This window comes from Ceratotherium simum, chromosome 22 (assembly GCF_057802395.1).
Source record: "Ceratotherium simum simum isolate JZ-2026a chromosome 22, ASM5780239v1, whole genome shotgun sequence".
Classification (NCBI taxonomy): domain Eukaryota; kingdom Metazoa; phylum Chordata; class Mammalia; order Perissodactyla; family Rhinocerotidae; genus Ceratotherium; species Ceratotherium simum.
The window spans coordinates 36,117,872-36,137,050 of NC_141921.1; the positions used below are offsets into that span (position 1 = coordinate 36,117,872).

General features: G+C 57.2%; 1 protein-coding gene across 1 annotated transcript; it reads right to left on the minus strand.

The window, feature by feature from the left end:
- Positions 1 to 276: 276 nt before the first annotated feature.
- Positions 277 to 11,543, minus strand: NBL1 (NBL1, DAN family BMP antagonist). Its single transcript, XM_087446687.1, has 4 exons — positions 11,378 to 11,543; positions 3,353 to 3,547; positions 3,124 to 3,235; positions 277 to 1,741 (listed from the first exon to the last, which is right to left on the minus strand). Exons 2-4 carry the CDS (start codon positions 3,517 to 3,519, stop codon positions 1,478 to 1,480), a joined length of 543 nt encoding a protein of 180 aa, XP_087302813.1. The 5' UTR covers positions 3,520 to 3,547; positions 11,378 to 11,543; the 3' UTR covers positions 277 to 1,477.
- Between the last annotated feature and the right edge of the window lie 7,636 nt (positions 11,544 to 19,179).

The following is a 19,179-nucleotide window of genomic DNA, read 5'->3' on the forward strand; positions in this document are numbered from 1 at the left end:
GGGTGAAAAAGAGACGGCATGCGTCAAGCCCAAGGGACAAGGTCAAAGTCAGAAAGGCCCAGTTCTGGAGGCAACCAAGGCCAGAAATGGGCACCCAAGAGGTGGGAGCCAGCGTGCACACGGCAGGAAAGCAGGAGGGCCACTAGGGGGCAGAGAGGGGCTGCTCAGGGCTCACAGGGTGCGCCGGGCAGCCTCACCCCCTCCCCCTGGGCCTCGCTGCCGGGCCCCTCGGGGAACCCCAGGCCAGCAGAGCCGGCCAGTGAAGAAGAGGACACAGGCATTGAACGAATTTATTCATGAGAAAACTCGGGTCCGTCAGGGAGACAATCTACTGGTCACAAGCTCCAGAAGCTCTTGTCACAACTGCCGTGGGGGCTGGCACCACAGGCAGGGGGCTGGCGGGCAGTTCTGGGTACTGCCTGCCTGCCCTGCCCTCCCCCTGGTCCCCGCGCCCCCTCTAGGGTTAAAGTGCAGCTGGGAGGGGGTGGGGGTGGGACTGGGCAGCTGGAGAGAGGCCTCAGCTCTAGCCCCTCCTCCTCCCGAGTCCATCCCACCCAGGTCCCTCCTTGGAACCTCTGGGTCTTGGAACCTCCCCACTGTCAGATATCTAGAAAGAGCTCCCCAGGAGGGCAGGGCTGGCTCCACCAGCTTTCTGAGGGGCCCAGGACTTCGGGGGCAGTGGGAGGCACTAAGAGCTCAGAGATGGAGTGGGAGACGGTTACTCTTCTTCAGTGATGGTCTGGGGAGTCATCCCCTCCCCCTGGCCCAGGAAGGTTCCTCCCTTGCCTCCCTCCACCCCCTGGAAAGCCAAGGATGCCAGAAAGGCCCAGAGAGCCTGGCTCCCAGCTCCAGGGCCATGAGTCAGCAGGGTCCTGCCCAGGCCTGACTCCCAACCACGCCATCTAGAGAGGGCTACTTCAGCGCCACTGGGGAGAAGCTGCCCTGGGGATGCGAGGCCTCTGGGGAAGCCTGTGGGGCCCAAGTTTCCTGCTTCTGCCAATGGTCTTCCTGGCCGGGACCCTGCCCCTCCCTCAGGGCTGCCGCTGGCCTAGTGCCCACCCTCAGCTCAGGGCCCCAGCGCCACCACCTGCACCCCCAGGGGCCCCGCCCCGCCAGGGCTGTGTGGGCCTTAGCCTGGCTCCCGCCATCTTGGATGGCCTGACCCCCCCTCAGCAGCTTAGCCAGCCTCCTCCCCCTCCCCAGGGCACATCTCCAGGAGGCAGAAAGGAGGAGAATCCCCCTCGGAAAAAGAAGCCTGAAGTCGTCTGCTTCCTCCCCCCCTGAATATATTAAATTGTGCAGCTCGCTCCAGCCCCTCCCTTCAGATCTCCATGGCAACCGGAAAGCATTCCAAGTCCAAGTCTGAATCCAAGTCCATCCAGTGCCAGAGGGGGGCTTCAGCCTCTCCCCCACTCCCCCCCCGGCGGGCGAGACCCCACATGCCACAGGGGATGAGAGGGGAGGATGAGCCGGGGCCTCAGTCCTCAGCCCCCTCTTCCTCGGCATGGGGGGCCCCGGGGGGGTCCTCGGGCTCAGGGGTCTGCCTGCCGGGGTGGGGGTGAGGGTGGAGGTGGGAGTGGGCGCCAGGCTGGGGGCCCGGCGCGTCCTCGCCCTGCACGTAGACGCTCAGCCCCTCGTGACTGGGCTCCTTGCCGCACGCCTGGCAGCTGCAGTGCAAGATCTTCTCCACCAGCTTGTCCACCCGGGGCACCTCCTCGTGGCCAGGGCACTCCAAGGTCACCTGGGTGGGGCAGGAGAGAAGGGGAGAGATGTTTCCAAGCCCTGCGGCAAGCAGGGAGGCCCCCAGGGTAACACTCCCCACAGGACCAAGAATCCCAGAGACCCCAGAATCCTGGGCCCACCTGTGATACCCCAGTTAGCTCCGAGGGCCCATCGGGGGGAGGGGGACGGGGAGTTGAGCCCCTGCAGGAGCCACTCGACTTGTCTCCTTACAGTCCTGCCACCTTCCCATTCATTCCCTCACGGCAGCCGGAGGGCACCCTGGGGGAAAAATCCAACATGGCCTGCCCCTGCCTAAAATTCCCCTCGATGCTCCCCACTGCACTTGGAGAAGAGTCCTGACTCCTTACTAAGGCCAACCAGGACCTTCAGGCTGCCCCGGCGGACCCCTCCACCCCTCACCTTGTGCTCCTGTCAACTCTGTGCTACCTGATCTGCCTGAGACATGCTGTCTCAGACATGCTTTGCACATGCTGTTCCCTCTGCCTGGAAGGTCCTCGCCCAACCCATCCCCTACAAAATGCCCCAAACTTTGCCCAGTTAACTTCAACTCAACCTCTGGATCTGAGCCCACACATCACTTCCTCAAAGCCCCTCCCAACCCCCTGCCCAGCTGAGGTTCACTCTGGGCAAACCCCCTTGGCATCCTGCTCTTCCCCTGTTGTCACACTTCTAGTTGCCCTTCCTTGCTTCTCTTTCCCTCCTTCCTTCCACAGAGCACCTACTCCAGGCCAGCTCTGGGGACACAAGGGCAGGCATAGTCCTTCAAGGAACTCAGAGTCTACTGGGGGAAACAGACTTGTCAAAATTACCCAAATGCAGATGGAAAACTGTAAATGTGACGGATGCTCAAAGCAGAGGCACACAGTGCTCATGGGGTCGGGAAAGAGGCCCTGAGAAAATGCTGCTTGAGCCAAGAGCAGAAGAATGAACAAAGTTAACTAGGTGAGGAGGAGGGGAAAGGTATTCCAAACAGGGACGAGAGCATGTGCGAAGGCCCTGTGGTGGTGGCAAGTAGACTAGGTAGGAGAGACTGAAAGTAGAAGAGTTGGTGTCAAGGGTCAAGCTAGTAAAGGTGAGAGAGGCAAGATGGAGCTAGAAAAATTGGTGAGCCAGACCACACTGGGCCTGGCAGGGCAGGGCCAAGATTTTGGTCTCATCCTATAACAATGGGAAGCCACTAAAAGGCTTTCAGCATGTGACTGACAGCAGAATGGACCTTCAGAGAGATCCCTTGTCCTGTACACGCTGGGGTCAGACTCATGAGCCATCACCCGGCAAGGACCCTGTCTGTCTCCCCAGCACAAGCCCTGGCGCCGGAACGCAGTGGGGCCTTCCGAAGCACGGCGGCGAAGGCCAGGCAGGGCGGGCAGCGGTACTCACGATCTCCCACATGGACTGGGCTGGCATGCACGAGTCACAGTGCACCAGGGACTCTGTAGACTGCGGGAAGGTGTTGGGGACGCTGTAGCTGAAGCACTGTCCCAGGCACGCCCTGCGGGGGAGAGGCCACCGCGCCCGGGTCACTGCGGCGGAGGCAGGGATGGGCAGCCCTGTCCTCCTCCTCCCTCCCGGGCGCCTGTCTCCCTCCCCCACCCCGCCCGGCTCCCACCTGTTCTGGATGGACTTGGCCTCACAGCCGCTGTGGCCCACGATCTGGGTGATGTTCTTTGCCTCGCACCAGGCGCTCTTGTCTGGGAACAGGGCCAGCTTGTTGATGGGCGGGGGGGCGGCCAGCAGCATGGCGGGGAGGACAGCCCCCACCAGGACCCAAAGCATCGTGCCCGCGGCCTGTAGAGCCCTAGAACTGAGCACAGACTGCACGTGAGGCCAGCAGGGCCCGGGACGCTGGGCGGCGGGGGACGGCAGTGTTACAAGCGTGGACTCTGACACCTGACGGCCTGGGTTCAAATCCCGGCTCCACCACTTACGAGCCTAGCACAACCTTGGACAAGTTACTTCTCCTTTATGTTTTTATTTATTTATTTTTTTGTGAGGAAGATCGGCCCTGAGCTAACATCTGTTGCCAATCCTCCTCTTTTTGCTGAGGAAGACCGGCCCTGGGCTAACATCCGTGCCCGTCTTCCTTTACTTTATATGGGACACCGCCACAGCACGGCTTGATAAGCGGTGCATCGGTGTGCTCCTGGGATCCGAACCTGCAAACCCCGGGCCGCCGCAGTGGAGCGCGCACACTTAACCGCTGCGCCACCGCGTCAGCCCCATTTCTCCTTTATGAACCGCAACAACGGGCTGCTAACAGTATGTGCATCAGATGGGTATCAGGAAGATTAAATATTACATGAAAAGCTCTCAGCAGAGAGGCTAGCAGGTAATAAACACTCCGTGTGTGTCAGTTATTTCTATAACTTACTATGTAGCTTTGAGCAAGTGACTTTTTATCTCTGTGCCTCAGTGTCCTCACCTAAAAAGACAGGGATGGTAACACTGTGGACGGCCAAGGACGGCTACAATTCCTGAAGATGACACTCAGTTTCCAAGGACATGCTGAGTGTTGACCGATTACTAGCTCCCTTCTCACTCTGATGTGGTGGATCCTCCGGGGAACACAGAAAAAGGCCCCCCAGTGCCTGCCCCAGAGGGCCTGGCCACCCAGATGTCTCCCGGACACGCCACGGCTGTCGGCTTTCTGATTCAGGAAGCTAACCTCCATCTTCATGTCACTGTCAATTCTTGTGCCACCTTGGCTGGCTGGACCTCAGGCAAAAAAACTAACCCCAAACTAGACTGTATTTATTTTTTGGATGCCCCCTCAGAGCGTCGAGCCCTGAGTCTACACACACGTCATTATCACCAGCTCCATCCTAACCAGAGTCAAGCAAGAAACAAGCCAAGCCAAGCGCCTGACCTTCTGCAAACTGGCTGGAACAAGATATTACGGCAATACCAGAATTTGCCAGAAGGTGGTGCTGCAGGGCAGAGTGAGCGTCAGAAGGACTCTGCTCAGAGGGGGCTCTCCCAATGTTGTCTCCCACCTTCTGTAGGTTTTGCCCACCACCCCCCTCAAAAAACGTGGAGGAGGAAGGCTCTGGAGAGATTCGGAAATGAGGGCAATGCCCACACGAGGGTCCTTTGGGGACAGGACACCGGGGAAAGGGCGCTGGCCTGGGAGTCAGGAGTCCACACACGCTGACCTGGTCCAGTTCAGTCAGTCTGGGATTCTGCGTCTTGGGACAGTTCCCAGAGGGGCCTGGGTGGGGCTGAATCGGGAGAGAGGCCAGGGGCTGTCCCACGGGTCCCCCAGCCGCCCAGCACTAGACTTGGGGGTGGGCATCCCTTTCAGAACAATCCTACCCTCAGCCCACCTTCTGTAAGTACCTTGTGAAGTGTCTGGGGAGGGGGAGAGGTTGGGGGGGTCTTGCTGGTTCTGAGGTGGGCAGGCTCAGCTGGGCTTGCGGGGAGGGCCCAGGCCAGCCTGCAGGGCTGTGAGCACCTCCACAGCCCTCTGCTCTCTCCGTCCACGGGTCCCCTCAGCTCCCGCCCCTTCTCCCTGCAGGAGGTCTCTGGAAACAGAGAACCGTGTCCCATCTCCCTGGATCCCAATGCCCGCATGATCCCTGCTCCCTGCCCAGCAGGGAGGGGTGAAGCGGGCAGGGCAGTAGGAGGCAAGTCCAGATGGCCTGCCCACCCCAAGTGAGTCTGTCACGACCCAGGCTCTCACCCACACATTTCCGGTCTTGCTCACAATATTGACAGCAAAGCCCATGTTTTCAGTACAACCACATCCTAACAAAATAGAATGGACTTGTTCCTAACTGGCAACCTAACTAATTTTTCAACAAGCTTAGCATCCTGGAGGCTTCCTCAGCCCAAGGGAATCGGCCTCTGAGTCAGGGTCTGACCACAGCACACCAGAAGAGGCCCCGTAGACCCCCCCGGGGCCAGAGTTCCCTGGGCCCTCCCCAGGCTGGACTGGCCTCCTGGAGAGCTCCGAGAGGCCAGAGGACTTTTGTCCTATACCTGACCCCACCAGCGTTCCGCAGAAGGTCAGGGCAGGTGGGCCAGGGAGGTGACTGGGGCAGGCCGTGATGTTCAGGTCTCCTTAGGACTTGAGACTGGGACTGGGATTGTAACGACAGCAGCCTGGAGAGGAGCACTGGGTCTGATGCGGAGCTGGAATCAGGAGAGGCTAGAATTGAGGCGATGGACCAGGACCCAGCTAAGGGGGAGCCGAGCTGACACTGGGGTTGAGGTTAATAACCAGGGTCACTGGGAGATGGGATAACAGTGAGTTTTTTAGGGGAGTCGCTGGCCCGGAGGATGGGGCCACGTTATTAGGGTCATGTTGTGACAGAAGCTGAGGAGAAACGAGACAAACCGAGGCAGAAGGCCTCCCTCCTTGTCTTCCCCCCTTGCTAGTACACAGCAGAGAGTTAATCCTAAGGGCCAGCTGTGCCCCCCGAGGGGGCGCTGTAACCCCACTCGCCAGGCCCGGACGGCCAGGACCTCAGAGGAGAGGGTGGGGCCACACTCAGCTCCCCCAGGCCGGCGGCCCTGAGCTCCAGCGGACTGCCCAGCTCCCAGCAGAAGATGGCCCCTGGAGTCCCCTACGTTCAAGTCCCAGCCCTCCCACCCAGGAGCTGCGTGACTTCCGGAAATAAAGTCACCTCTCCACACCTACCTACCTCAACCCTGAAACGGGGAGCATGGCACTGTCCTTGGAGAATGACCGGGAGGATGCAATGAAAGCAGCCAGCACCCAGCAGACGGCCAGCTCAGGCCAGTTCTCCCCCCGGGGGATCATGGGAAAGGCTGGGCAGGCCTCAGAGCCCAAGCTGAGCGCCCGAGCAGGAGGTAGGAGGACGCCAGGCTAGTCCCTCCACACACGTCTGCCATCAGGACACACCCACCGCCCTCCTGCCCTCACACCCAGCCCCCAAGAAGCCCCGCTGCCCTCCCTTCACACTGCGGTGGGCGCTTTGCTAGCAGGTTTTATTTTTTGTTGGTTTATGCTTTTTTGTTTTTCCAAGCAGCAACTCAGCTAACTTTTTTTACACAGCAGTCAGACCTTCCTTCTTGAGACTCAGAGCCTCGCCCACAGATTCTCATCCCTTCCTCTCCGCCCTGAAGGTCACACAGCAAGTCATGGGACTCCCACAATGCCAGGGTGGGAAGGGGGATCCACCTGCCCCCAGCGAGCCAGGCCGAGCAATGCCCTTGCCCCGGGTCATGCAGTTCAACGCTTGTGTACTGAGCACCTTCCAGGAGGGCGGAGAGGGAGGCGACGGTGAGAACAGGGGAGCTGGGGTCCCAGACTCTACGCCCCACCAGGAGCTCAGAGCCTGGAGGGGGAGGTTGAGGGAGGTGGGTAAGAGGAAGCAATTGCTCAGAGACAGCTGTAGGGGGCAGAGGGTAGAGATTCCTCATTCTGGATTTAAGACAGGATTACAATCAGTTCCCAATGGTGGGGAGAGGAAGGGAGCTCCTGGCTGAGGGAGCTGCGTGAGCAGGGGATCTATTGCCATCAGCCCAGCGCACCCTCCCCCTGCCTCGAAGTCACAAGAGCTGGTTCTATCTGGGGACTATGCACTATTCTAAGGGCTTCACATACATTCATTTATTCAGTCCTTACAATAACCTAGTGAGATAGGTATTATGTCCCCCATTTTACAGATGAAGAAACTGAGGCACAGAGAGGTTGAGATTTATTCGAGCTTACACGTTAGTAAACAGAACCGAGATTTGAACTGGACAGTAGCAGGGTAACAACCAGCTACCTCTGCAGATGGTCCACAGAGGAGAGAGCAAGAAAGGGAGGAAGAGAAGGCGTCCGGGGAATCCGGGGATGGCCTGGAGTGGGCATGAGGCCTGGGGCAGGCTGTGCATCTCACCCCTGTGAGCACTCGATGCGCAGCCACCGCCTGGGTTGGAAGCTTGGGAGCCCCTTGGCGCAGAGTGCAAATCCCCCTGCCAAGGCCCCTGCAGATGAGCATATGGCCATGGCAGACCCTGTCCTCAGAGCCTCAGGACAGGTACGAGGCTGCCCTTCCTCAGAGTCGTGGCGAGGCTTCTACGAGACCGTCCTCGGCCCAAGGTGGGGGGCTTCTTACCACCCCACCGTCCACTCCCAAATCCACCCCCTCCACATCCTCAGAGGCCTCGGGCAAGCACCTGACACACTCTGAGGCTGCCGACAACAGAGAAAGGAAGTCCCAGGGGCACACTGACTGACCCATTCCAGCACCATAGAAACTGAGACGCAGGTCAAGGAAGGGCCCCCGTGTCTCCCACATCAGGGAAGAGGGCAGAGAACAAACACAGGAGACCTGCCTCTGGAAGGGGAGGGGCTGGGGCAGCAAGAACGCAGGCTTCAGGGTCCAGCCTTTGGGGTCCTCTACTTTTCCACACCTGCCAGAACCTAGCACCTTCCCTGGGATGCACCAAAAACTCAGATGCCCAGGCCCCAGCCCTCGATGTTCTGACCCCACAGGTCTGGGGTGTGACTCAGGCATCTGTAGGGGCTCCCACAGGATTCTGAGGCCCAGCCAGGTCGGGAGCTATGGCCCCCCAACTCCCCAGAGAAGGGTCCCGCATAACAGCACTACTGCCAGGGGCCACCCACCCCACTGCCTGGATTCTAGTGCCTGGAATCAGGTCTTCTATTCACCAGAGGGGCCATGATTTCAAGGGAGACGTCAGGCCCACACCACCCACTGTGCAACCCTTCCTACAGCAAAGACTCGATTTTGTATAACAAGTGAACAATTGCTCCCCACTTCCTCTTTTGGGTAAATCTGAATATTCAGGGTTGCTTAAGGCCAGGTACACCCCCAGCCCCCCCTTCTCTCTCTCTCTCTCTCTCTCTCTCTCTCACACACACACACACACATACGCACACACGCACACGCACACAAAGGGCAGGGTCTGGGTCTCCTCCATTCTCCACAACTGACTGACAGACCTGGGTTAAAATCCCAGCTCAGCCACTTTAACCTTTCTGTGCCTCAATTTCCTCATCTGCCATATGGGGACAGCAGTAATACCCACCTCACAGGGCAGCTATGAGAAGTAAACTGAAGGGTGCCTGGAAGCCTCTGGAGAGGGCGCTTGTCAAGGGACAAGCCCTCATAGACGTCACCATTAGCGCCACTCGTCCTCCCACAACTCTGCCCACGCCCTTCTGCCTCCTACACTCCCCCGCAGATCCTGGGTGGGTCCTGAGATCTATATCCAGGGTTGCATCTGCCCGGATGCAACTGGATTTAGGGTAAACCTGAGAGGAAATGCAAGCAAATGAGAAGATGGCTGGGAAAGGGTTTTATAAACTGTTGAGTGCTGCTCAACACTCGCCTGCCAGGGTGGGAGCCAAGAGGAAGAGCCCACTCAGACTCAAATCCTTAGCCACTGACTGAAGGGACAGGGTCCTGGAAAGACCAACCCACTTTGGAAACCAACTTGGAGAAAACAGGCTCCGCCTGGCTGCCAGGCTGCACAGGCCGGGTGCAGAGGGTGTGGCGTTGGTGGCTGCAGCCCTCGGCCTGGGGATCAGCAAGGGTGGGGCGATGGCTGCAGGTCTTGGAATGAGTGCAGGGACCTCCTTGAAGGGTGCAACTGAAAAGGTTGCCCTGGAAGGGGACAAGGCAGTGTCAGACCCCAGCCCTGTCAGCTCAGCAGGGCTTCCTGGGCCCGCTCTGGGGTCCAAGGACGAGTTCAGGCCCAGGCTCACCCACTGACTCTGTGTGCCTGCAGGCAGGACAGTCGAATGGTTACAGACCCAGCCACCGACCACTTGCTTCACCTCCCTTGGCCTCACGTTTGCCCCCTGTAATGGGGAGCGTGGCCTGGGAATGTCCATTTTAGCAGATTCCCTCAAGGGGAGGCTGGCACCAGCGTGTGGCTTAAGGCCGCCGTCATTCCATGACCCCAGTCTCACCACAGGGTGGCTTCCTTCCTTCCGTCAGCGCTGGCAGAGCATGAACCAACTGCCCAGGGTGCGGACTCACAGGGCCAAGCCCATGCCCCAAAGGCCTCTGCCAGGCAGCTCCACGTTCCTGGCTACAGCCCCCAACCCAAGCCACGGCCCTCCTGCCCGCAGACCAAAAGCTGTCTCCAAAACAAGTCTATGCTAATGAGCTGCTGCAGGCTGGCCTACACATCTGCTCAGCAGAAGTCCCACTGCAGAACTCACCAGCATCCCTGCCCACTCCCGCAGCCTCAGACCCCTGGGGTTGGGGGTGGGGGGAAGGGGCTAAACTCAGTCTGAAATTTCACTTTTCAAGATCGAGGCTATATTCGCGGCTAATGCAGAGCACTACTTCCCCCGCCACCCCTCCAGCACACAGGCCCAAGAGAAAGAGGGCCAGCTTGCAGGGGTGAAGGGTGAAGGGAGGGGGTCACCAAGGAAATGCTCCAGCCTTGCATTTTCTTTGGCCCCAACTAAAGGCAAACCACACTCAAGCAGCCCCAGCATCTGGGGGAGTTTCAGGAGGCTGGTGGTTTCCACAGTAACAAAGGGCGAGGGGCTTCTTGTTGACAAATTGCTTCCCCACCCCCATGGCCGGCCAGCGCCCAGCCTTTGGCCTGGAGCCCTGACCTCTGTTTTCCTGGGGTTCCCGTAGTTACAGGCTGGTGTCCTCCAGCTGGCCTCAGAAAGCCTGAAAATGTGCCCTTCTTCCCTGATGCCCACCAAGCCCCTGGCCTCGCCAAGAGAGGCAGCTGCCCCCTTTACTGCGGCTTGTAAAAGATCAGAATCGCCCCGCCCAGGGAGCGGGGCGGGCAGGTGGCCGGCAGCACGGCCCTGTTGTCCAGGCCGCCTTGCGGGGGTGGAATTCTTGAGAAAACTGAGCCCCCGGAAAGGCTGGCTCCCCCTGCCCCAGACTCAATTCCAGGGGGATGACCCAGGCCAGGCCCCGGGGGCAGGCGGAAGGCGGGGGGAGGGTTTCGCTTCTTTACCCGGTCTAGGAAACTATTCATGAACCCCACCGGGGGCCCGTGCCTCCGACACTGCAGGATTGTCTGGATTTGAGGGTGGGGGATCAGGGAGATGCAGAGAGACTCTCACAGAGGGGCAGAACGGAGAGACGGAGAGAAAACATAAAGGCAGAGACAAACCCAGGGAAGCTGAAAACGGAGGCAGGAGGGGAGAAACAGAAAGAAAAGGACCCGAGGAGGCAGAGAAACAGGGGCAGAGACGGAGAGACAGAGGCAGACAGAGGCAGGCAGAGAGACAAAAAGGAGGCAGAAACGGACAGGAGTGCAGAGGCTCGCGGCGCAGCGCGGAGAGGCCCGGGCAGAGGCGGGGGACGCGCAGCCCCGGCGCCCGCGCGGCCCGACCCGCCCTCGACCCGCCCGGCTTTCCTCGGCCACGCATCTCCCTCCCTTTCTCTCTTGGCCGCGGAAACTCCTACCAAGAAATGGAAACCCCAGGCCAGTCTGGGGACGGGCTCAGGGCGCAGCGGTGCCCCTTGCCACCCTGTGCCGCGCCCACGTCCCCAGCCCCGGCGCCCCGAGGCACCCGCCCGGCCCCCTGGGCTCCCGGGCTCGGCGGCGGCGCCTCCGCACCGTGCCCGGGGCCGCCGGACGCGCCGGAGGGCGAAGCTCGCGGCCGGGGGCGCGGCCCTTGCGGCCGAAGCCTCTGGAAGCTGGGCGCCCGCGTGCCGGCCCGGGTGGGACTTACCGCGCGCGCGGCGGCGGCGGCGGGGAGCGCGGCGCGCCCGCCGGTTCCTGCGGAGCTGTCTGCGGGCCGCGGCGGGGAGAGGCCCGGCGCCCGCGGGAGGCTCGGGGAGGCGGCCCCGCGAGGCTCGGCTGGGCTGCGCTGCGCGCCGTCTGCGGCCCCGGGCGGGCGCGCGGTGCGGGGGAGCGGCGAGCCGAGCGGCTCCGACGTCAGGGGTGTCTCCGCTCCAAATAGGGAGCGAGGGCGGGGGCAGCGGAGGGAGGGACGCGAAAGAGAAAGGGCGGGCGGGCGCGCACGGCCGCTCCCTCCGGGCGCGCAGGAGGGGGCGCCTCGGCCGCCCGGAGCCCCGGCCCCTTCTCACCGCCCGCCCGCCCGTGAGACTCGGGCCAGGCTTCGGCGCGGACCGACGGCGCGGCGGGGCAGCTGGCGCCCCCACTCTTTCCAAAGCGCCCTCCGCCGGGTTTCTCTACGCTCCGACTTCTCTCCGCCTAACTTTTTCCGAGACTGGGCCGTCAGGCCGTGCCAGGCCTCGGGGTGACAAAGATGGAGGTGTGCCTTTTTGTGGGAACCGGGCATTGCAGACTTGCTCCGAGGGTGTGGCGCTCCAGTCCACCGAGTCTCGACACCAGGAGACTCAGGAGACTGTCCTCCCTCCGCGGTCCTGCGGAGCGCCCAACCTATCCGCTCCCGGGCATGCGACCCGGTCAGGTGTGTGCTCTGGGTACCCTATGTCGCTCGCCCTCCGCCCATCCTCCCCTCAGCTCAGACACTTGGCTTAAGCATCCAGAGAAGGGTCTGAGATCCCCAGGAAGGACTATTCGGAACGAGAGCGCCAGATAATAGACTCACTTCTCTGGCTCCTGGGCAGAGCTGAGCTCCCGGCCCAGCGTCCAGCCTCAGCTGGGGGGCACCCACTAATCAGTCTGCACTTGGGCACGTGGGTAGATGGCAGTCGTGTCCTCTCTGTTCTGGGTGCCCAGTGGAGTGAGAAAATAGCTTGACTCCTGGAAAGTAGCAGCCCAGGACTCAATCGTGGGACTTGGAGATTTTGTTTTCTATCATAGTTGTCCGTGTCCATGTATCTTACCCCAAACTGGCTGGAAGCTCCCAGATGGGTGCAGCTCATCTGTCGTCAGGAGGTTGTTGAGCATCCTGGGTGGTTCCTAGTGGCCTGCTGATAACTCCATGGTGTGCTCCACCTGTGTGCACTCTCCAAGCCCAGCATGCATCTCCATCCTCCTAGCACTTGCTTATGCTGTTCCCTCTGCCTGGGGTTCCCTTCCCCTCCTTCCTTTCCCCATAAAGGCATTCTTCAAGCACCAGATTGGAAAGCCTTCCCAAGACCCTCAAGTAGCGTCAACTTCTCCCTCCTCCAGTGTGACCACTGTTAACACTAATTTCCCTCTAGTCCAGTTGTGTACATCTGTCCTCCACTCGACCATGAGCTCCTTGAGGGCAGGCGTCACCTGTTTATTTCGGCATCCCCAGTGCTTACGGTGGGGCCAGACAAGGGGTACAGTATATCTGCTGAATGAAGTGATTATTATCCCCCATAGATAAGTGTTTCCATGATGATAACTATCATAACCATCATAATAACTCACACATACTGAGCACCTCACTATATGCCTGGTGCCATTCTAAGCACTTTCCACCTGTACAATAAATCTATGAGATAAAAAGTATTGTTCTTCCCATTTTATAAGTGAAAAAACCAAGACCTAGAGAGAGCTTAAGTAACTGGCCTAAAGTCACACGGTAAAAGGTGATGTCAGCTACTGTCTGTTGGACGACCATGTCCCACAGGGCCTAGCCTCACTGCGCTGTACACAGTGGGCACTCAGAACATATTTACCATTTTGCTTACAACCACCATCCTCAATGTGGACCTGGGTAGGGCGGGGAGTGGAGGTCTACACTTTGTAAGAACCCATTCCAGCACCTCAGGAAGCTAATCGTATAGCCCAATGAGCCTGTCAGATCTCACAGAGAGCCAGGAGTAGCCCTTGACAGTTTAGCCACTGCTCTCTCAAATACAGGGAGGTTCTAGAACAATCCTAACCACCTAATCAAGGATATGGGTTTTGCGGTTGAGTCACACCTGTCTGGTGAAGACTGGTAATTACAGGAGGGCTGCAGCGAGGGGAGGGGGTCTGGAAGGTGACTTGTTAATAGTATCGAGAGCCACCATTATGTGCCAGGCATTTGTGGTATTGAATCCTTACCGTAATCCCATCATTATTCCCATTTTATAGGTGAGAAAAATCAAGGCATTAAAAAGTTTAGTTATCTGCCCAAGATCACACGGCCAGTAACTGACAAAGCCTAGACTTGAACCCAGACCCGTCAACTCTAAAGCCCGTGCTCCTTTGCCACCCCACACTCAGAGCCCCTCCCCATCAGGCTGCAGCAGGGACGCTACCCCTCAGGGACCCCCGTGCTCCTTTGCCACCCCACACCCAGAGCCCCTCCCCATCAGGCTGCAGCAGGGACGCTACCCGACTGGGACTCAGGGTGGTGGGCCCAGCGGGAAAGGCAGAGCCTGTCAGCTCACAGAGATGCACCTGGTTGGCAGCAGCATACCAGTTGCCCCGACAGGCCTGGCTGGCACAGGGCACGGGCCTGAAGCCAGAGCCCGCTGGCCCGAGGCCAGCCTCTTGGGGCCGAGGTAATGTGGGGCCCAGAGCTGGGGTAGAAGGCTGAAAGCCTCTCTCCCCAGCTCATTAGCAAACATCTGGGTTCAGGAAAATGACCGACCTGGAATGTGACTGGGCTGTGGGGAGCTGCTCCCTCCCGAGTCCCGGGAATGTGAGCTCCCTCCCGCAGGGCACGGGCTCGGGCCAGCTGTTTCCTCTAATCCTGTCAGCCTGGCCTCGACAGGGGTCCAAACCTCCCCACTCTCCGGGAGAGTGAAAACAAGCAAAAGGCCCTCCTTCCCAGTCGGCCCACTGCATCAGAGGGTTGGCACTGGCCTGGCAGAAGCACAGTTCCCCCTATTCTGCGAGATAAAGACCATGAGTGTCCACTTTCAAGTTTGGAGCTGGGAGGGGCCGTTAGGACTCATCATGGAAGGTTCTGGCGTCTTCCTGCTTGGGTTTGAATCTTTGCTCCATCACCTGCTGAATCTAGGGCTCTGTGCAAGTTGTTTCATGTCTGGGCCTCGGTTTCCTTCCCTGTAAAATGCAGCTGGTAATGGTATGTACTCTACAGAGTCGTTGTCGGGACTCATTCATTTAACAAATATTTATCGTGACCACTATGTGCCAGACGGGCACGGAGGTGTCGGGGACACGACAATGGACTAGACTGATAAGGTCCCAGCCCTCAAGAAGCTCAAGTTCTGCAACAGGGAGGCAGAGAGCGTACAAGTAAGCAGATGGACGGGTTTCTCACAATCAGATGTTCTCAAGGAATTAAGTGAGCCAGAGGGGTGATATGATGGGAGAGGCCTCAGGAGACAGCTCAAAGAGGTGACGTTTAAGGTAAGATTACGATGAGAAGGAGCCAGGATTCAAGGAGATAAATGGATGCAAAGTGCTCGGCACAGTTCCTGGAAAATAGCACGTGCTCCAGAAAATGAAAGCTATTTTAGGGAGGTTTGTATACAGCAGAGGGAAGGCGGGGGTCAGCGCCCCTGCATCAAACCCAGGCTTTAGCACAAAGCTTTCCCACCCAGCTCAAGTAAGGCACTTCCTGAGCCTGTTTCCTCATCTGTGAAACGGGAATTTTAACAGTACCCAACTGCAGGATCCCTGCGAGAATTCACTGAGACGTGGAAATGAGGCACAGAGCCTGATGCGTGCTCGGCTCTCAGGAAGTGGTAGCTATTCTTGTCCTTTTATCCTATCCCCTGGAGGAAAAGGATTTGCTTAAATTCACTCAGCAAGTCAGGAGCAGATCCAGGAGCAGAATCAGATATTCTTTGAACCCACCCCCTGGGCTGTGTCCCCTTGCCATCTCCTCCTGTCCCTGGAGGCTCAGGAAGCCTCTGGGCCCCATCCTGGACTCAGAGACAGCAGGATGAGAAGGTGGCAATGTACTAGAGGGTCTGTCCCTGAGGGCTACTGAGGGTGCAGGAGATGTGGCTTTGTCCCAGACTGGAGAGCAGGAATGAGGCCCCAAGGGGAGTCCATGGAAAAATTTAAAATGCCCATTGTAGGTAGGGTGGGAGACCAAGAATCAACAAGAGGCATCAAGTGCTAAGAATGGGGGAGAGGGGAGGGGAGGGTCAGAGATGAGAACCAAATTCCAGGACTTTTGGAGTGGAAATTTTTTTTTTTTTTGAGGAGGATCAGCCCTGAGCTAACCTCCATGCCAATCCTCCTCTTTTTGCTGAGGAAGCTGGGCCTGAGCTAACATCCATGCTCATCTTCCTCCACTTTACGTGGGACGCCGCCACAGCATGGCCTGACAGGCGGTGCGTCGGTGCGCGCCTGGCATCCGAACCCGGGCCACCAGCAGCGGAGCGTGCCCGCTTAACCGCTACACCATGGGGCCGGCCTCTGGAGTGGAAATTTAAACCCCGGTCTGTCTGACTCCAACAAGTGTTCTTTTTCCACTCCAGAGAGGCAGTATAGCATGGTGGTTACGGCGGTTTCCTCATCTGTAAGAATGGGCATACTGACGGGACTGGCCCAGTGGCATAGTGGTTTAGTTTGCCCTCTCTGCTTTGGCAGCCTAGGGTTCGCCAGTTCGGATCCCGGGAGCGGACCTATGCACTGCTCATCAAGCCATGCTGAGGCAGCGTCCCACATACAGCAACTAGAAGGATAAACAACTATGACATACAACTATCTACTGGGGCTTTGGGGAGAAAAAAGGAGGAAGATTGGCAACAGATTAGCTCAGGGCCAATCTTCCTCAAAAAAAAAAAAAAAAAAAAGAATGGGCATACTGAGGGCCAGGCCTGATGGCCTAGTGGTTAAAGTTCGGCACTCACTGCTTTGGCGGCCTAGATTTGGATCCTGGTTGTGGAACCACACCACCCATCTGTCAGTTGCCATGCTGTGGTGGTGGCTCACATAGAAGAACTAGAAGGACTTACAACTAGGATATACAACCATGCACCAGGGGGCTTTGGGGAGGGGAAAAAAAAAAAGAGGAAGATTGGCAAAAGATATTAGCTCAGGGTAAATCCTTCCTTGCAAAAAAAGAAAAAAAAAAAAGGATGGGCATACTGATGTTACCAGGAATGTGGCCTAAATGCCCAGGATGGGGTGCCAGGGGCTGTCCCCAGACACTCCCTTTGCTCATTTGTTTGCGTCCTCCCCATCACTCCCCCACCCCCATGGAGGTGAATTCTCCACTTCAGTTGGGTTTGCCTGACCCCAGAGCAACAGCCACCCACCTCCATGTGACAGCACCAGAGCCGGGCTCTGGGGAAAGGGCCCGTGCCCAGAATTCCTCACCCTGCTGCCCCAGATAAACAGGGTCAACAGGGTTGCCATGGGGGTGGGCAGCATTAGGCAAATCAATTCTTTTACAGTGTCACTTCTCCATTTTTTTCTTACATTGTTTCTTCCATTTCTCAGCTTCCAGCGGCCCACACATATCCACAGAGAGTAGAATTTTTCTTCCTCCTCCAGAGTTGGTCCTTCTGTGCATATTTAAAATCCCACAGAACAGCTTTTTTTCCTTAAGGTTTTTGTGCTCCAGACAAATTCATTGAAAAATCTCCTTTTAGGAACACAGGAATTGGAGAAAAAGAAAGCACAAAAGAATCTCATCTGGGTGTGTGTCTGCCCCTCTACTAGGGAACCAGCCTCCAACCACATCCACAAATAACCACAGGGTACCCCAGCAGTCAGCTGGTTCTCCATGAACCTGCCCTCCTGGCCAGAGCAGACTGGACCCAAGTGGACACCTGACCCAGGCTGGGCCAAATTCTCTCTCTGAGGAATCAGAACCCAGAGGCACAGGGACTATGCTGGGAGCTGAATCACATTAAGGGCAGAATTCTAGAAGCCTCTGGCTGCTCAAGAAGCTGACAAGGGCTTGGTTGGTTCTTGCCTTGATATTCACCTTTCCTTGGAATCTCTGAGCTTCTCCAGTATCCTACAATCTTAAGGTGATTTGAAGGAATTGTTACTTACCTCCCAAAAAGTATTGATTAAAACAACGTATTTTTCTGACCAATTACTAAGTGTCCAGCACAGTTCCAGGGACTGGAGACAGAATAAGGCATAAGGCCTGCCTGTGAGGGAAAGAGACAGACACACACACAACGGGAAGTGGTGGAGCAAAGGAAGAGCTCATTGCCAAGGAAGCTGCCCAGCCATGAGGGCCAAGGAGTTCAGAGAAGGGAGAAGTCCTGGGGGCTGACAGGCCCCCGCAAAGGCCTGCAGGAGGAGGCAGGGCTGGAACGGGGGCTTGAGATCCGAGCAAGAATTGGGCAAGTCGAGAAAGTGGTCCATACTAAGAAAGAAAGGATTTGTGGAAAAAGGGATTTGCATTGGACAAATATGAGGCCCTCAGACACCCGCAGCACCACAGCAGACACCATTAACATAACACTTTCTGGACTGGCCCAGAAATAGCCTCAGAACCCTTCTTAAAACAGCTCCTAGTCTAGGCAGTCAACACCAAATAGATACATTTGGCTGTGAGATGAAACCGATTTGTCTGAATGAATTTGTTACTCCTAGGAAAAGATGTTTCAGGAATAACTAGTTCGATTGAAATAGGGTTAATAAACTAATATTCAGTTACTCAGCAAATATTTGAGTGCCTACTGTGTGCCAGGGTCTGTTCAGTTGCTAAGGATACAGCAGTTTAAAAAAAAAAAACTCTGCCCTCAGGGAGCTTACATTCTAGTGGGAGGAGACAGATAACCAACAAAATATGTAGGCAAAGATATAGACTGAGACAGTGATAACCGCCGGAGAGAAAAATAAAGCAGGCAAGCTGGTTTGGGTGTGTGGGGGAAGGGTTACACAAACCAGGGTGGTCAGGGAAGGTCTCACGCAGGAAACATCTGAGTAGAAAGACTCGCAGGAGAGGAAGGAGCAAGCTGTGTGGACACCTGGGAGAGGAGTGGTCTCGGCAGACAATAGCACGTACAAAGGCCCTGAGGTGGAGTCGTGCCAGCGTGTTCAGGGACAGCAAGGACAGAATGACTGGAGCAGAGGAGCACGGGAGAGGGCGGCAGGAGTCAAGGTCAGGCAGGCTCCAGGGGGCCAGATCTTGTAGGGTCTTGGATGGGATGAGAAGCCATTGGAAGGTTTTGAGCAGAGGACTCATATAATCCAATTCATGTTTTAACACTGGCTGCTGTGTGGAGAATAGATTAGAGGGGGGCAATAATAATAGTACAGTCTAACATTACTATACGCCAGGCACAGTTCCAATGGCTTTTCATATATTAATTAATTCTCATAATAACCTTTTGAGGTGGGTATTATCATCATCGTTCCCACTTACAGATGAGGAAACCGAGGCACGGACAGACTAAATAACTTCCAAGGCCCCACAGCAGATAAGTGTTAGAATTGGAATTCAAACTCTGCAAGTCTGGCTCCAGAGGCCCTGCTCTTAGCTTCTATCTTACTCCATGGAGGGGGCAGTGGGCATATAGTAGGAAGTAGAGATAGGAGCTAGATGAAGGAGAGCCTTGAATGCTAGGCTAAGAAATTTGGACCTACATTCTGTGCATTACTGGGGAGCTATTGAACATTTCTGAACAGGAAACAACGCACATAAAACAGTGTTAAGACTGGTAGGAGGGGGAGAGATTGAAGGCTGGGAGGCCTTTGGACGATGTGCAGAGATTCTGGCAAGGTGAAAGCAATCCCCCAAAGCTCCCCTGT

What these genes read in the sequence shown, in the direction of transcription:
- NBL1 (XM_087446687.1), bottom strand. Translation starts at nt 3,519, where the DNA reads ATGCTTTGGGTCCTGGTGGGGGCTGTCCTCCCCGCCATGCTGCTGGCC. An exon ending in GCCAAGTCCATCCAGAACAG is followed by an intron (nt 3,236 to 3,352) that starts GTGGGAGCCGGG and finishes TCTCCCCCGCAG; the next exon opens with GGCGTGCCTGGGACAGTGCT. An exon ending in CCCAGTCCATGTGGGAGATC is followed by an intron (nt 1,742 to 3,123) that starts GTGAGTACCGCT and finishes TGCCCCACCCAG; the next exon opens with GTGACCTTGGAGTGCCCTGG.